Genomic DNA, 19,487 nt, shown 5'->3' with positions numbered 1-19,487 from the left:
TAGAAACAAAGATTAGAGAAAGAGACCAATGAAGTAGGTATGTCACAGAAGCTAAAGTGTTTAAGGAAGAGGGCTAAAATGAAAGCCTCTGAATGGCTGTGTATGATGAAGACAGAGAGATGATTATTGGACATAGCCATGAGGCTGATAACCTTCACAAGAATCATTTCAATGAAACAGAGGATATAAAATCCCAGAGACAGAGGGGTTGGAACTTCATTGCAGGGGATTGAGAAAAGAATGCAAGATGGGGAAGTAAAGAGTGAATACAGACAATTCTTTTGATCTAGGGAATGGGAATAGAAAAATAAGCAGAGAAGTTTATTTAATTGGGTAATACTAGAAGATAAATTTCAATGCAAACAATTTTTAGAGTTTCAAGAACCTTTCACACTGAAGCAATATTTGATTTTCTGGTTTTGAAGATTTATATATGACAGAAAGAATTCCCTTTAAGTTCTTCACAATACATATCTTATTTTACACACAATATACAAATTATTGTAAGGCAGACAACATCACTAAAGTTCTTACCTCTCTAGTTTGATGTTCATTGATAGGCTGGAATCGAGGTACAACCTTAAGTTGCTGTTCTAGTTTCTGTATTTCCTGTTGGAATACATCTCTCTCATGTTCTCTATCAATGGCTTGCTCCTGAAGTATAAATAACAATAATAGTAACAGATGAAACAATACATATTGAAGCTATTATTTCTGCTACTTCCCTTTAGTTATACATATAGCTTTATTTAAAGACAAACAACTGATGACCACAGAATACCCCAAACCAAAAGGTTTAAAAAGATAACACCTTTTGGTATCTAGCCCATTTGGGCTCTTTGACTAAAATTTACGCATTTAAATATTATTTGAAGCACAACATTTTTTTTTTTTAAAGATTTTATTTATTTATTTGAGAGAGAGAGAACAAGAGACAGAGAGCATGAGAGGGAGGAGGGTCAGAGGGAGAAGCAGACTCCCCGCCGAGCAGGGAGCCTGATGTGGGACTCGATCCCGGGACTCCAGGACCATGACCTGAGCCGAAGGCAGTCGCTTAACCAACTGAGCCACCCAGGCGCCCTGAAGCACAACATTTTAAAAAATTCAAGTAATGTTAAATATAGACTGAAATAAAAATATTATCCCAAAAATGAGTTTACTTTTTTGGAACAAAAGAGGAATTCCATTGTTAATTTAGTCAATAAAAAAAAATAAGCAGAACAGATTATTTAGTAAATCAATTTCTTTCATCCTAATCTAGGTTTCGTATCTAAAATTATAAAATGTGTCAGAATCTGATTCCCTGATCTATGAAGGGAATATCAGGCCTTAAATGAAACCCCAAAGAAGAAAATCCATGTGAAATTAGAGACTTAATATCATTTTGGAAGAGAGTAAGGACAGCATAACAACTGTTCCAGTCCCCTGTTTCCCAAAGCACACTGTTACTGTGTGTATCTTTTGTGGGTGAAATAGTGTTGGCCAGTTAGCTATTAGGATCCTCACCCTGCTTTGGCAGTTGGTTAAAGGAAAGACTTGGACAAGCTTCTTAACTCTGAATTTGGAAAGGCTAACTGGTAGGGTTTATTTGTAATCTGCTTATATCGCCTTTAAAAAGCTGTGATAGGTGAACAATAAAAATTATTAGAGTTTTTATTTGGAATAGTACTTTTCAGTTAATTGTAGAAAACACATATAGATGAAAATGCTAGAATTCAAGAGTCTCTTCATAATTTAAAAGTCACAACCCAGAGTAGCAGCAAGTAAGCATTCCACTGAGAAAATCAATATTCAAGTTGAGAATACTTACATCTAAAAATTTTCTCATTTTTTCTAATTGCTTTTCCAGTGCTTGGTTTTGCTGTCGTAAATCCATAAGCTCAGCATTTTTTTCTTGTTCCAGCTCTATAAACCTACTGACTTGTTCCTCAACATCTATTTCTAGAGCTTTCACTTGTTTTTGAAGGTCATCACGCACTTTTTCAGCTTGGCACTGTACTTCTAGTTTTTCCTTCATTAGTTTTTCTGTCTCCTGTAGTAATTCTGTTTACAAATATAAAAATATTCTAAGTTAAATCATAATTAATAATAGCGAAATCACCTATAACTATGCTCAAATTTTACCTTCATGAAATAAGAGATCTGAGTTTTATTTCAAGCTCATGTAAAAAAGGAAAATGTTCCTGTGAAAATATCAAAATATCATATTCCTATATAAGTAAGCAAGCTAGTATCAAAAACTTACACTGTATTAACAAAAAGAATCATCTTGTCACTAAAAACAATACTTTGTGAAAATGCCATAGCAAATGACCAAAAAAAAAAAATAAATCCACTTTCATTATAAGGAAAAGAACAAAGTCTAAATTTAAGCACAGAAATAACTCACCTCAGGCAAAAATCAAACCAATAAAATCACTTTTATATGCATACACAATACACATGAAGATCAAATACTGTAAATTTTTAACCAAGGCAAGTAAGAGTCACAGAAAAAAAATAACTACAATCAGAATTTCCTGTTAGTCTTTCTCCTTATTAGATCCATATTCCTGAGTTAGTCTTGCATGCTCATACATATATGTATCAAGAAAAAACTGACAAGTATGAGAGGCAGTATGGTGTAGTGCTTAAGAGCAGAGACTGTGGATTCAAATCCTAGCTCTGCCGCGTATTTCCTATGTGAAACTTAATACGATGTCCTCCAATTTCCATATATGTAAACTGGGGATAGTAACAGTAGTGAGCTCTAACAGTTATTGTGGATCAAATGAGTTAATATACATAAAGAATAGTGCCTAGAGTATGGTAAGCACTATATAAGTGTTAGCTATTATTAATATTAATAATACAATTATTAAGTATAAATAGCAAAGTAAAACAATCCTCTAATGAAAAAATAAAGGAACACAGCCTGAGAGTCTTTACACTAACCAGTCTGCCAACACTGTACTCAGGACTAGGAATCTAGAGAAAATAGCTTTTCCTTTTAAAACAATACTGATTTAGACGTTAATATAAAAGTAAATGAACCAGAGTCTCCTTACTAAATTTCAGTGATCCTATTGTTACCATCATCTTATATTTCCTGGTTTAGAAAGAGCATTTTGAAAAGTTATAGGCTACAAGAGTTTAATGTATTTGTTTCTGTAAAAATTGAAATGGTCTTAAGCTCTGTGGAAAAACAGATATAAGATGATGATCACTATGAATCTGTTGTTAATTTCAAATATAAATATGTATTTTGTTGTAAGTAAAGTTTTTTGTTAAAGAGAAAAACCGTAAGTATGAAACACAGCAGCAAAATTAGAGGTACGTTAGTCGGAAAAGTAGAGGTATGTGATTGAAAATTCAAGGGTCACCCAATATTTGGAGTTGTAAGTTTACCACCCAAAGACTGGCCATGCAACTGTATAAACACACCTGCTCCAGGTGCTGCATCGACTGCAGCATCTACTAGTCCTATAAGAATAGAAAGAAAACACACACATACAGAACAAAGATATAATTTACATGTCTATTTCCTAAAATAGGATAATACGTACACAAAAGAATTAGAAGTAAAACTTGACACCATTGATAACATTTTGATGTCTCAGTATTTCTTGAATATTTTACATGTATGATATATATATGCTTTGCACATTAAAAAGTCCAACTCTAAACTCGTTTTAAACAAATTTGAGCATCAGAAACAACCGTACCATACTACAAAAATGTATGCTATATTTCTAAATTGGTAAAATTCAACCACTGAAACTACACATTTATAAAAGTGAGAGGATATGATCAAAAGGATTTAAAGTTCCACTGTTATAATGACTGGCATTTTTTACTGCCAAAAAAACTAAGATATCACACCTAATTTCTCATTTAAGAAAAGATTAAAGGTTATTTATAAATTGTATATTCTTTGAACTCCTACACAGATTAAACCAGATGTCAGCCTGCTTCTAACAATCACTGACCTTTTCAAATCTATTCTCTTGCAGGCCGAAATCCACCCCCCTACCTGCTTGCTGGGAGTGCTGGATCAGTGCTCTTAGTTATTTATTCCAAGTATACATTTTTGCTGCCTTTCTGCTATTAAAAGTACTTAATCTTACATGGTTTAAAAAATATCCTGCCTCATTATATGTACCTTTCTTTTAAGGGAGAAGTTCAAGAATAAAGGATTATCTTTTCCAGTTAAAATGTGCCAAAGTAAAAAAGAAAAAAAACAAAACATCCCTGACTCTACATGGTTGGCTAATGAACATTTACCAGAGAGGTAGATTTTCTTGTAATTTTTCAATCCCCATATAAAATACACAAACAAAGGCAATGAAAGAGGAAAAGAGCCAACTTGAACTTTTAAGGAATGTTTCATATACAAAGTCCAAAAATACATACGCTGTTCAACTGGGCCTGCCTCTGCTTTCATAGCTTCTTTCTGTCTGGACAGTAATTCTCTTTCTTCTTGGATCTGCTGTTGCTCTGCTTCCAACTCTTGTAATCTACTACCTGCACATAACAATTCCTGCTCAAGACGATCTATTACATCAGTTTTTTCCTGAATTTGCCTTTCAAAAAGAGTTTTTTCATCTGCATAGCCATCAATGACACCTATAAGATAAAATTAACAGGGAATGGGATTATAACTTATTTCAAATCTTACCATTTGGTGTTATATAAATAATAAAAGGTGTACTGTTAGCAAAACTTCATTCCAACATTTTAAATGTTTTGAATGAATCTGCTGCTGCTGATAGTAGGTACGTTCAAAGCAATCTTTTTCTTGTTAACCTTTGTGCCTAAATCTGAAGTTCCTTTGAACTTTCCATTATTTTGCTATACTAATGTATTGCATCATGTAGGTGTAACTCACTTTATTACACAGATATAAATAGGTTTCTGGAAAGCTTAATATAAATCAGATGCTTCTGAACCAAATCACATTTTAAATATACTAGAGAAAGCTGATATTTTAAGTGATTCTAGAAGGCCAACACCCACAACAGTATGGCAGAATATAAACAGCATGAGGCTTTCGAGGCATAAAGCATGGCATCACCATTTAATGGTGGCCTTGAACAACTTATTAACATCTCTTAGCGTCAGTCTTTTCATCACTAAATTACAAGACTTGCTTTAGGATGGTAGGATTATGGTAACAAATCACTATCATTTATTTCTTTTTCTTTTTTAAGATTTCATTTATTTATTTGACAGAGAGACACAGTGAAAGAGGGAACACAAGCAGGGGGAGTGGGAGAGGGAGAAGCAGGCTTCCCACGGAGCAGGGAGCCCGATGCGGGGCTCGATCCCAGAACCCTGGGATCATGACCTGAGCTGAAGGCAGACGCTTAACGACTGAGCCACCCAGGTACCCACTATCATTTATTTCTATATTTTCCAAAACTTTCAATGCGCTCTGTAATTCTATTAAATTTCTTTCTTTCTTTCCTTTTTTTTTTTTTTTTACAGATTTTACTTACTTGACAGAGAGAGAGAGAGCACAAGTAGGTAGAGCGGCAGAGGGAGAGGGAGAGGGAGAAGCAGACTCCCCGCTAAGCAGAGAGGCCATGGGGCTGGATCCCAGAACCCTGGGATCATGACCTGAGCTGAAGGCAGATGCTTAATTAACCGACTGAGCCACCCAGGCGCTCCCTATTAAATTCTTTCTAATAATTAAAAATATATACAGTTCTTAAAATTGCCTGGAGAAATTCTGAAGACCCACTACAACTACGTTTCAGTGGTCACTCTAAATTAGAGTAGATTGGTAATGTCCACATCTGGCTTGCATCAAAAATCTCTATTTTTAAACTTGAAATTTTTCCACCCTCAGCTGCCAGTGGCAAGTTGCTTACCCTCAGCCTTACTGAGCTCCACAGCCAGCTGTTCTCTGGCCCTGGACTCCTCATGAAGGCGCTCTCGCAGCTCTTCTTGGCACTTAAGGGACTCGGTTACTTCTTGTTTCTGTCGAAATGACTCCCGCATCAACTCTGTCTGTGTAACTTTTGCATGTTCAAGCTAAACAAGGAGGGAAAGCATACATGAAATAAGACAACTGAAGTGTGGGAAGGCCAACGTCATTCCCCACTAAAGCTTAAAAAAAAAAAAGATTTTTAAATAAAAATAAAGGCATACTGTTGAACTGTGGCCAGTTAATATTTCTAGTGCATGCTAACATTAGTAGGTGGAAAAAGTCACTATACAAGTAGATTAGCTACATACAACTTTACATAAGAGATGTATTCTAATTTTATTAAACAAAAAAAAATGCTTCTTTTGGAAATAAACCACTTCCAACAGTAGCTCTGTATTCTGTCACATAGAGGTATAAAGTTAATGACACATAGGCTCTTTTTGTATTTTCTGAAGAATTTTCTGTAATTGTAGTCTATGAAAAACTTAGTATCTTTTATATTTAACATTTATTATTGATTGTGGACCCCTGCTATACACTATGGGGAACTAATATATGCTTAATGTAATGGCATCAATTAACAAAATCATAGTGGCACAACAAAATGAAATTATTATAGGGTGCCTGGGTGGCTCAGTTGGTTGAGCGACTGCCTTCGGCTCAGGTCATGATCCTGGAGTCCCGGGATCGAGTCCCGCATCGGGCTCCCTGCTCGGCAGGGAGTCTGCTTCTCCCTCTGACCCTCCTCCCTCTCATGCTCTCTGTCTCTCATTCTCTCTCTCTCAAATAAATAAATAAATAAATCTTTAAAAAAAAAAAAATGAAATTATTATAACCCATTTTTAACTAAAAGCTTTATATTTCTGTCCATCTATGAAACATCTACAGGACTCTCTATGAATATTCAATTTATTTTCAAAACCTTAGAATACAGAGGCATTACCCATAATTACTCATAAATACAGCCTCCTTAATATGCTGTTATCGGCATGACTATATTCTTACACAATTTTTAAAGATGACGGTCAAGGACAGACTCAGGCCAAAGCTCTAAGAAAACAGTGATCACTGTTACCAGCTCCAAGAAATTACAGAAAAGCACTGTTTCTGCTTTAGTTTTCTGAGCTTCTGACGGCCAGCATCTCCTTATCTGTTTTTATTTTTATTTTAAAAGAGAGCACGTGAGCGAGCATGGGGGTGTGGGGAGACAGAGGGAAAGGGAGAGAAAATCTTAACCAGGCTCTACACCCAGCGCATAGCCTGACGTGGGGCCCCTGAGATCATGACCTGAGCCGAAATCGAGTCGAATGCTTAACCAACTGAGCCACCCAGGCGCCCCTGTTTTTTATAGTAAAAAAACATAACCATAAAGAACTAATTTATATATAGCTACTCTTCTGAATTTACAGTCACAGCCTATATTTTTAAAACATATCAATTGCTTCCACATATGTAGGTATGTCACTTTTTTCTGTATATTATAAAATGGTTGGTAAATACATGAAATCTCTAAGAGTTCAAAGCTCTCACTAAAAAGAACAGGAGTTGTTTTCTTTTTCTTTTTCAAATTTACTGTACAAACACAACAAGGCATTTAGCATTTACAACAAAATAAATACTTGATTTAGTTAAGAAAATTAAGTTTTTGCTTCTAATGTACTACTTCTTGACAAGATCTAAAGCAACCTTAAAGTGCATTTAAATATATACCATAAAACCACAAGAAATAACTTCAGTTTTACAAAACAAAACTAAAAAGTTAGAAGAATCAAATTAGTAAAGCTAGCAAACAAATTTCATTTATTATAGCAAATGGCGCTCATACTTTACTGGAATAAGAGATTCCCTTCAAATGTTCATCTAAATACTCCATACTTTAAAAAGCCTCTTCTAACCTGCTTTGATTTATTCCTAATACGTATAATACCTAACAATATGAAATATATAAAAATTTCATATTCAGTATTTCTAAATAAGTTAAGAAAATTATTACATTAAAAGTAAGTATAAAACATCAATAAATATTCTGTCACTTTAATATAAAAGTTTCAGAGGAGGTAACAAAACTATTCTGAAAACCATCTGGCCTGTTAAATATTAGCTAGTGTATTACAATTAAAGCCATGAAAGTCATAAAAAGCGCTGAATAACTTGTAGTTATACTGAATAACTTGTAGTGAATCATTCAAAACATACTTACATGTTAAATAAACCTGAAATACTAACTATGCTAAATACTCTTAATTTTTGTAAAATACATTTCACATAAAAAGTAGAAAACAGTATTTCCTCACTGGATTAGTAAGCATATTAAAAAGCAGTTCCTTATGAGTTAACAAGAAAATTAAAATTAGAATCCATATTTTCTTTTTCCCTGTCTGGAACTATAGCCAATATACCATATGATTGTAAACATTTCCTAATTGGCTCAATGGACTTAGCTGTTTTAAGTACCACAATGCTCATTCCCTCAAATATAATCATTCCATTTTTACTCAGGATTGGAATCATAAACATATAAAAGCAAGATTCTTAAGGACAAGCAGGATCTTTTTAAACAGCTTGCCTGGCATGGAAAACTGTAATACTATCTCACTCTGCCTTCTGGAATCAAAAACATAGCCAAGTTGGGGCTCTTAGACCAAATTTAGCTCTTCAATATATCAGGATAAATAAGTAGTAACACATGAAACAATAACAAAACAAGATTCTATTCCATTTACCCTTACTAAGGACATCTAAAGTTCATTTCTCATTTATACAGGTTTTTTAACTAAATGTATAAAAAAGTGAAAGTATAAACTAAAAGTATAAGAAACCAAATTTTTTATACTTACTGAATAAGGAGGGGTAGGCAGTGAAATTTTAGAAATAAGCTTTAATATGTGCCCATTTCTTTTATGAATAAAATGAAAAATAGAAGTATTAATAATAACAGAGTTATTTTCATCCAAATGTTCACATAGAGGAAAAGGATGTGGTAAAGGCACACGAGATTCAACCTCATAAATGTCTTCATCTTGTTCTTCCAACCATGAGCCGCTGAGTTTGACAGTTGCCAAATAGGTATGGTAAGAATCCATGCTAGTAGATTCAGCTGCCAACTTCCCTCACTTGCTTTAACAGTTTTCCACTACATTAAAAGTTCTTTTTAGTTTATCAAGATAGACCATAGCAGTATGAAAATTTCTTTTTAGTACTATCAAATAAGCATCAATTCATACAAATGAGCAACAAAAGAAAAAACACACAGATCTATAAAAAAACTACATTTCTACCAGTCTTCATCAGAAACAAAACAAAAATCAAAGACAATAAAAATAAAAGCAGAAAAACACCTTTTTAACTAGAATAATTAATTCTTTAAAGAATGGAAGAATGAAAATATAAATATCTAAGTAGCCGAGCCATAAAACTGCTTTCGGTATCAAATTTATCTGTGGAAATAAGTAAGCCTTCCAAACAGAACCTGGCAGGGAAGGTCAAGTTTGAAATCTCCATAGTAGCAGTCTTGAGAAATGTAGTTGCAACATTATTTCCCTTGTTCTTGCTGCTTCACTCAATTCAAAAGTAAAAGCTCTTCTGAACTGAGCTATTCAAATAGCCTTTCACCCTGAGCCAAACGATTCTAGTCACTGTCCCCGGAGGAAAAGGTCAGAACAGAGGGTGTGGTTTCATGTCTTTACCTATAGGTACTGACAGGTGGAATGTGAATTAATACGCCCACAAAAAAGCCTGCCTAACAGGATCCAAGTTCCACGTCAGAGCTTTGAAAAGGGTATTTAGACAAGTTTATAATGTTTCTAAGATAAGCTAGTATTTTTCCATCCTACTAAAAAATTGTTTTAATTTGAAAATGTGAAATCAAGTAGGTTTGAGTCCACATTACCAAATAGTTCTTAAAGTGTATCAAATAATCATAATTATTTCTGGAAGACTTAGTATTTCCTTTTGGTATTTCCTTAAATAATACTCATTCTTTTGAACAGTCACTAGAAGTAAATACAGATAGTTCAGTTATAACCTATTTCCCACAATGAATTGTTTTCAGAGTGAATGTTAAGGGGAAAAAAAAACGCTCTTTAAAAAGCTGCATTATATATAATATGTTTGGTAATTATATATCATTACTTAAGGTATCTTAGGAACTCTGACTAAAACTAAAAAGCGCAAGTTGCATATAATAATCTTCTGGTAGCTCCAGAAATGTCAGCAACAGTGAATAAACTAGACACTCAGAATTTTAAAAGATGAACAACTTACTTTTTAACAGCAAAAGATCCTCAAATAAATGAAAGAGCTTTCATTGTGGTGCCTTTTTTTGGTCCAGTAACTAAATATCCTAAACCCATAAAACTAAAACCTTTTATCTACTATGGAAAAACCCATACTAAGCCAAGCAGGTGATATCAACAAAAATCTGTTTTATAGCCACTTTCACTACACAAAATTGTTTAAAGGAGTCAACACTCAAAGCCTTCATAATAGGCTAATAATTAGGGAAGAGAAAATGCAATTTTCTACATAAAGCCCAGAATCTACAGGTAGACGCTTGGGGTGGGGTTGGGGGGGGGGGGACAGCTGCCTATTATAATTCTAGATTAGGCAATGACAAATTTCTGTTTATTATGTTTTTTTTTTTTTGTGAGCCCACCAGTTAGTCTGTTAATAAGTCTGAATATCTGTACAAAATGGAGGCCTAACCCTACACTGGTTCAGCTAAATATGATTTTTCTGGATCTTTAGCAGATACAAAATCATCCATATCCTAGCTGCTCAGCTTTATGAACTGACAGGATCCATGCTAACCATATCATATAGTTCTCAAAATACTCTTTCCTGGCTCCCTGTGGGAGTTACAGTTTATTTTGATAATCTAGTATCCAATTTCTCTTATTTGAAGCAAAAACAAAATTCTGAGAGTAAGAAGTATCTCTTTATAAAGAGAAACATTCAGGTCAAGGTAAGAATTAACTACAAAGAAAAGAAAAACCTAGGGAGGAGAAAAAGACTCAAAAAAGTAGTAGATTAAGATGATTTAGAATGAGGCAAACAGTTCTTATAAAGGACAACAGTATATTAACTGATGGCATATTATATTAATTCATGTTAAAAAAGGTGACCCTAAGTTAAAATAATCCAAATTATATTTTTTTCCCCATTTTTGAAAGCATGTAAAACTTGTTTCCATCCATGTAAAACCAAAATCTATAGGAGTAGAGTATATCCACTTACAACTAGGAACGTAAGTCAAGGTTAAGAAACTAACCACAAAGAAAAGAGAGCAAAATTAGGGAGAGTAAAAAGGACTCAAAATAGCAGTAAAGATGATTTAAGATAGGGGCAAAGACCTCCCCTAGTAAGAGTATAGTAACTGATGGTATATTAATTGATGTTCAGACAGATTACATTAGAATAATTCAAATTGTATTCTATTTTTTTTTTAATTTTAGAAAGCAGATAAAACTTTTTACAATCAAAAGCAGTTAAAGCAAAATGACTTCAATTTTTAGGAGGATACCCTTTTAATTATCCAGACTAGCTCATTATTCCCAGGTTCCAGATAATAAAGATTTTAGTGCATATTTGAAGGCTATTAATTGGGGTATAAAGCTATGTTTCCCAAACTAAATAGGTTTACTTTAATCATACAATGTCAAGATATTTAATCTTTTCCGCCCATAAACATTTCTCTCAAACTGACAAGTCCTGACCAATGCTTACTATATATAATAAGCACACTGGAGGAAATACCTAATGGCAAAATACATTTCAACACTTGGATTACAGTTATGCTTAAAACTTAACAATGATAAAATCTTAAACTACTGTTTCATCCTAAGGAAAAGTCTCCCTTTATGAGAAAATATAGAACATGCAGCTTAGGTTCCATTATTCTCAAAAATGATAATAAACTCATAAGAGTTGTCTATAATAATCATCATTCTGTGGGAGTAAGTTCCTCATTAATTTTTTCCAAGGCCTAAAGGTATCTCTTGATAGTACCTGTGAATTCTGGAAAACTAGTTGCTGAAAGACTACTCTCACGGAACAGAATGAATTCTTTTTCTACCTGATTCAAGAATCAAGAATCTGAAACCATACTCTCAAAGATAGCTTTTCTGCAGAATCACAAAGAGACTACTGAATACAGGCTATGTTAAAGAGATTACCTTTCTAAGGGCTTGCAGGTAGTCCCTAAGCTCTTTTCCTCATATCATAATGAAAGCTCTCTCAACCAACAGGAAACTGCAGTAGGCTGAATATAAGCCTGATTTTTATGGTAGCCTGTCTGGGCAAATGATAAATACAATTCATCATAATAAGTGTATCATTACATGGATGTGGACATACTCTAGGGCAAATCACTTGTCAAATCAAATACATAAAGTAAAATGCTTCTTTAATAGATATTATGAAATCAGTCTATAAGATAGATACCCTGATACTTAGTAAAGAAAATGCCCATTAGTTCTTTTATTGAAGCATGATGTATCTATAGAACCTAAAGCAAACCAAACCTTAAAACTAAGTACAAGGCTTAATCATACATCTTCTACTAAAATCATACAACATATAAATAGACGTCATTAAAGAAAGAACCTTGAATATTTGACAATATTTACTTAGACTATGGAGACTTCAATGAAACTCCTCCATCTCAAACATAAACCCACAATAACCTGCAATAATCTCTTTCTCCAATCTTAAATGAGGGAAGGTCTTTCTGATCCAAATGGCACACCTTCCACCTGTGTTCTGGATTCCATCTTAACCTACTCCAAGGACCTGGCCTCCAGAAAACTCATCCATTCTGACCTACAATATTCAACTTCTCCACTGCTACTCAATGTACACTAGTCCAACCTTTAAAAAAACACCCTCCCCTTCTCAAGCTAGCGTTGTTTTCTTCATGGCTAGTAGGCATAAAATTTGCTGTCTCTATTTCTCCAACTCTCTGAATTTTGAATTTTCCTTTCCAATTTTATGACACTATTCTCATCAAGGTCACTCACATTGAAATAGTCAATGGACACTAAATCCTCAGCAGCTATGATTTTCCATAGTAACTGACACTTTTGGAAAAATCACTCCTTATCTGGCTTTTATGACACTATTCTCTTGATTTTCCTCCTCTCATTCTCCACGTCTTCTGTAGACATACCTACGCTTATTCTCTTTTAAATGTCAGCATTCTACCAGCACAAAAAACAGCTCTGTACACACTCTAAAGACGATGGTTTCAAATGTCTTAAAGGGATAACAATTTCCAATCTAGTTCTACCAAAACTCTAGACTCTAGTGAATATCTTTACTTGACACTGCCTCTATGCATTCTGAATTCAGATTATATAAAACTGAACTCATCACTCACTTCTTTTGCATCCCGTATCTCAGTAAATGAAATACACCAGCAACTCAGTCAATCGAGGATTTACGCTTGGTTTCCTTCCCTCTTCCTCATCCCCTATATCTGATCAGTCATACCAATTTCTATCAAATTCAGCTTCCTAAAAGGTTTAAAGGCACTTCCCCCCTGCCTTAACTTGATCTCTATCACTTTTTACCAGGAATATTCTAAGTGTCTCTTGTTTCCCTGCATTCAGTATCTCTCCTCACCATCTTCCTGCCCATCCATCTATCATACTACTGCCTGAGGAATGTAAAACACAAATTTGATATTATTTTCTCATCAAAAATATTGCAAAGACTCTCCACACTTTATAGCATAATACAGTTAAAACTCCTTAACTTAGCCTACATGGGACTTTGACATGTGACCACTGGCTATTCCTCTACTCTCACCTTCTATCAGTTTCCCACCTTCCATCCTGTATGTTTATAACACAAAACTATCCACTGTCCTCATACACATCATGCTGGTTTACACTAATATGCTATGCCTTTTGCCACGAATTTTCTTCTTGACCTACCTACCTAATCTCTACTCGTCTTTTAAATCTTTACTTCCTTTCCTCTCATTTTCTCTTGAATTACAATTTCATCTCCATTACTCCATCAAACTGCTCTTGTAAGGTTACCAGTGACACCCCAGATTTCAAAATCTATTCCTTAGTCTGTGGATAACATGAGCAGTCAGCAGTAATTGACAAAGTGATTCACTCATTTTCAAAGGACAGTAAAAGTAGCTTAATTAAGAGCACAGACTTTGAAGCCACAGTACCTGGGTTTGAATTCTAATTCTACCACCTAACTTGTATATCTGGGCAAGTAACTTCTCTAACTGGTTTCTGTGCTTCTGCCCTAGACTCCTCCACACCCTCAGTTTATTTTTTATTTATTTTTTAAAGATTTTATTTATTTATTTGACAGAGTGAGTGAGAAAGAGAGAGACAGAGCGAGCATGAGCAGGGGAAGAGGCGGAGGGAGCGAGAAGCAGACTCCCCGCTGAGCAGGGAGCCCTACATGGGACTTGATCCTGGGACTCTGGGATCATGACGTGAGCCAAAGGCAGATGCTTAACCGAATGAGCCACCCAGGCGCCCCGCTGCCCCTCCCCCCATTTATTTTGACAAGGTGGTCAAAACGATCCTTTTGAAAAATATAAGTTAGGTCAGTTACTCAAAAATCTCTAATGATCCTAAGCTTGAAACAATCTGTATGTCCTCTAAATAAATAAACTGTGCTACATCTATATGATAAAATACTCCTCAGCTATAAAAAGGAACAAACTTTTAATACATGCAACAAAACTGATAAATCTTACATGTACTTTAGGACAATGAAGCCAGACCCCGAAGAATACATAATGTGTCATTTCATTTACAACAGTCTGGTAAAGGCAGAATTATAAGGATGGGGGATGGAAAGCAACCAGTGGTTGCCAAAGGCAGGAGGGCTGACTACAAAAGACAGCAGCAGGGTATCTTGGGGGATGGAACAATCCTGTGTCATGTTTGTGGTGGTATACATACACCACCCATCTGTCACAACCAAAAGAACTACCCATACAAAGAGTGAAATTTATCATCTGCGAGTTTTTAGAAAAGGGGGAAACTCAAGATGGAATAAAAACTGTAACAAATGATTGTAACTATATTAAAAGTGGAAAACAAAACCACATTGAAGAGGGTGAGGGAGAAGAGTTAACCTAACATACTTTGAAAAACAGTATTTTTGACCGTATAAGGCTAAAGACAGAAAGTACTGTACATAAATACTGTACTCTAATAAATTTGTTCTTCACAGGGATATAGGCTAGCAACTGTGAAGTTATTTTATGCATTTTTAGGGCTAAACAAATAAGTAAAAATATGCAGATAATGAGAGCCTGGTTTCTCACTGATGGAGAACAAAGTTACAAAGGAAAGGGGGGAAGGGTAGAATGAATGTTGTGGTACTGGATCAGAATTAGATGTAACGTATGAACTCATGTTTTTACTATATATACATAGAGATACACAAATAAATGTATGTATTTATAGATACCCCGTATATTTTTAAATTGTCTACTAAGAGGACCTACAAGTCACGACACTTCAGTAACAAAGAGCTCATACAGCATCCAGATCTTGGTTTCTAAATATCATTATCTAATAAGAGGACCCTAATTTCCTTGGAGCAGTGGTAGGTTTTAGAGCTGGAGCAGGAATAACATAAGATGGGTCTGGAGCCTCTGATAGTGCAAATGCTCAAAAAAGTAAGCACTTCAAAAAGGCACAAGAGCCAACCTGAAAGAGTTCACAATGCCAAAGCTGAAACAAAACCAATTACTGTAGTATTGGAATATAATCCGTTGAAAAAAATAAATAGCTATGAGTCTGTATAGATCCTGATTACAAATGAGAGTGAAGAAATAGTTCTTTCAGAGTAATTATAATAGATGAAGGAATGAGGAAAATAGAAAATCACCATCAGAATACCATGGTAATAATTGTACAGGCAAGATCTACCAATGAATGATAAAACTAGTGGGTGAAAGTTTAAGGAGAAACAAGATATTTGCATAATCTCAAAGTACCTCCTTCAAGAAATTTATTAATTATAATGGGAAAAATAGTAATAGTACAGTGGAGAAATCCAGCAGATACCACAAGAAATCAAGATTAACATTACCAGTAATAAGACATATGGACATCATGTGCCCTCTGATATGATACACTGAGAAGGGCACATCACTTTTGTGGTATTCTTGTCAAAAACGCATAAGCTTCATGTAATCATGAAAAAATATCAGACAAATCCAAATGGTGGGGCACTCTATAAAATAACTAGCCACTCCTTTTCAAGTATCAAGGTCATAAAAGACAAAGACTCAGGTACTAAATGAAGAGGAGAAGAGAGCTGACAAAAACATGACAACTAAAGGCAACATGGGACCCTAGAACAGGAAAAGGACCTTAGTGGGAAAAAATGGTAAAATCCAAAGGGTCTGTACTTCAGTTTATAGTATTGTATCAGTTTTACTTTCCAAGTTTTGATAATTATAATACGATTATGCAAGCTGTTAACATTAGGGGAAGTTGAGTGAAACTCTGGACTATTTTGCAACTTTTCTCTAAGTCTAAAATTATTTCAAAATAAAAAGTTAAAAAGTTGTACACAATGGCTCCATTTCTCACTAGGAATTAAATCCCAAGTTCCATGTGATCTGGTTTCCAGGTAGCACTTTGACCTCATCTCCCACTTTCCTCACTCTCCTTGCTCCAGCCACACTGGCCTCTTTCTCAGCCACACAAAGAACAAGCACACGACCACCTCAGGGCCTTCACACTTGTTAGTCCTTTGTCTAAAACATTCTTCCCCTACTTACTTATATGACTGTCTCTCCTAATCTTCCTCAAGAAATATGCTTGAATATTACTTCATCAGAGGGGTCTTCCTTGATTTTCCTATATAACATGTCCCCTTCCCCCATTATGCTCTATCTCCATTTCATTTTTCTTCCCAGCAGATAATCACCACCTGACATACTGTATGTTTACATATTGTTGGTCTCTACAAGAGCAAGGATTTTGTGTATTTTGTTCAATGCTGTACTTCTGACATGTAAAATAGCAATTATTATATAGTAGGTGCTCAATAAATATGATGAATGAATGATTCATCTCAAGCATCAAGTCTTCCAATAAGCTTTACTTGGGCCCACCTGACTCCAAAGTATGAGATGCTACTCTCTTTCCTAGTCTCAGGGTATGCTGTGCAGAGCTACTTAGCTGAACTCCTCTGTCACTGCAAGCACAAATAGACTATAGCAGTGTCTCTCAGTTCTGTTCTAGAATTTTTTTATAACAAGTGAAAAAAAAATCAAGGTAAAAGAGAACTATACCATTATGAAGAACCAAATAATGACACATTAAAATAAAAATGGAATATAAGTTATTTCACAAAGGTGATTACACATTGTTTTGTATCAATCTAATGAACTGTTAAAAATATTTATCATGTTCAAGATAATTTTAGTTATTAATGAGAATATTCTGAAGCAGTCAATGGCTTTAAACATCTATCCATGGAAGAGTAGTAGGTGAACTAAATTTGGATTAAAAGAAAGTTTTACAAAGTTCCTATTCTCGTTATTTTAAAAATACAATTCACCTAAGATATACCTGATTTTTATACCAAAAGGGAACAACCACTTTAACCTTTTATCTAAGATATTGGTAGAACACTTCAAAATTCAGCTAGAATAATGTGAACATGTACTAATAATCTCTAGATGAGTGGTTCTCAAACTTCAGTGTGTACCAGAATCACCTAAAGAACCCGTTTAAACCCAGGTTGCTGGGCTCCATCATTCAGTAGGTCTGGGGTGGGGAGTGAGAATTTAAATTTACAAGTCCTCAGTGATGCTGATGCTGCTGGTTTAGAGACTGCAGTATGAAAACTGTTTAGTGCTCTAGGCAAAGTTTTTGTGACCTGTTCTTTGATACTTAAAATACAATAAAAGCTAAATAACATATTGCTATATTAGTATTTAACAAATTGAGAATAATTTGGAAAATGCCATGGTCAGGCTCCTGTTGTACCTCAAAACCTGGTCACACAAGCAGATGGGATGAGGTGTGATCTTGGCCTGGGGAAAATGAGTGTTTCAGGTGGATTCCACACACTTGTCTGTTGGCAATATTAATGGATTTGGGGGGAAGTTTCTCTATAGTAGCCTACAGGAATAAGTCAAACCATGGATCACTTCTGATTTATCTACCATTTTCCATGGTGCTTGTCAGAAGACAAATATTATACAGTTGACCCTTGAACAATGCAGGGGTTGGGGTGCTGACCCCATGCACAGTCAAAAATCCACAGAACTGGGCGCCTGGGTGGCTCAGTAGTTAAGCGTCTGCCTTCGGCTCAGGTCATGGTCCCAGGGTCCTGGGATCGAGTCCCACATCGGGCTCCCTGCTCGGCAGGAAGCCTGCTTCTCCCTCTCCCACTCCCCCTGCTTGTGTTCCTGCTCTTGCTATCTCTCTCTCTGTCAAATAAATAAATAAAATCTTTAAAAAAAAAAAAAGCCACAGAACTTTTTTTTTTTTTTTTTTAAAGATTTTATTTATTTATTTGACAGAGAGAGAGACAGTGAGAGAGGAACACAAGCAGGGGGAGTGGGAGAGGGAGAAGCAGGCTTCCCGCTGAGCAGGGAGCCCGATGCGGGGCTCGATCCCAGGACACTGGGATCATGACCTGAGCCGAAGGCAGACGCTTAATGACTGAGCCACCCAGGCGCCCCAAAAGCCACAGAACTTTTGACTCTCCCAAAACTTAACTACTAATAGCCTACTGTTGACCAGAAGCCTGATGCCATAACAGTCGATTAACACATATTTTATATGTTATATGTATTACGTACTATATACTGTATTCTTACAATAAAGTAAGCTAGAAACAAGAAAATGGCATTAAGAAAATCATAAAGAGAAAATGCTTTTACAGTACTGTACTGTATATATTGAAAAAACATCTGCATATAAATGGAGTGGCACACTTTAGTTGTATTGTTCAAAGGTCAACTACACTGCATTAATTAGACTGTCCGTAACTTACGATGGTATCAAGTAGCAGCAACAGTATTAACAGCGTTCAAGATCCAGATCAAAGTATTTAATAGTGGCTAAGAAAGGAAAAATATTACTAGTTTTTTCATGGTAGGGAAGAGTACAAATCACAGAAATTAAATACTAATGTAGCTGAAATAAGCAAAAGAAAAAAAAAAAAGGCAGGATTATGTTGAGACTCCATACAGAATTATTTACACTACTTTCATAGAATAAAAGGGATAACTAGGATGCATATGCATGCAAACTTTAAAAGTGCTGAAAAGCAACAGCTGAAAATGCCTGAATTGGCCCAGCTCACTCAGTAGAGTAGCATACTGTTAAAGTGGCTTATTTGTAAGCATTCTAAAAGAAAGCCAATCCAGGGCTTATGTTAATTAGAAAAGTAAAAACTTGAAAAAATAGCAAAACTTATAGAAAATATGTGTTTTCTTATAATAGCTATGGAATTTCATATTATGACATAGCATTCATAGTTTCAATGTTTGAGCTTAAGCCGTCTACCTGAGGCTGAAGAAAAATACGGTAAACATTAAAGTTCTTTGATCCAAGAGTATAAT

General features: G+C 35.0%; 1 protein-coding gene across 3 annotated transcripts in view; it reads right to left on the bottom strand.

The window, feature by feature from the left end:
- Positions 1–19,487, bottom strand: part of AKAP9 (A-kinase anchoring protein 9) — a 197,807-nt gene that overhangs the window by 41,778 nt on the left and 136,542 nt on the right. For all 3 annotated transcript variants that reach the window (XM_078059240.1, XM_078059241.1, XM_036113321.2), the window contains 4 exons: positions 5,853–6,015; positions 4,393–4,605; positions 1,811–2,043; positions 535–654 (listed from right to left, as the gene is read on the bottom strand). In XM_078059240.1, coding sequence (XP_077915366.1) covers positions 535–654; positions 1,811–2,043; positions 4,393–4,605; positions 5,853–6,015 — 729 coding nt within the window. The remainder of the gene's footprint in view (positions 1–534; positions 655–1,810; positions 2,044–4,392; positions 4,606–5,852; positions 6,016–19,487) is intronic.

This window comes from Halichoerus grypus, chromosome 12, assembly GCF_964656455.1.
Source record: "Halichoerus grypus chromosome 12, mHalGry1.hap1.1, whole genome shotgun sequence".
NCBI classification, from domain to species: domain Eukaryota; kingdom Metazoa; phylum Chordata; class Mammalia; order Carnivora; family Phocidae; genus Halichoerus; species Halichoerus grypus.
Note: the sequence above shows the minus strand (reverse complement) of the source record. Positions and strands in the feature narration are given on the sequence as shown.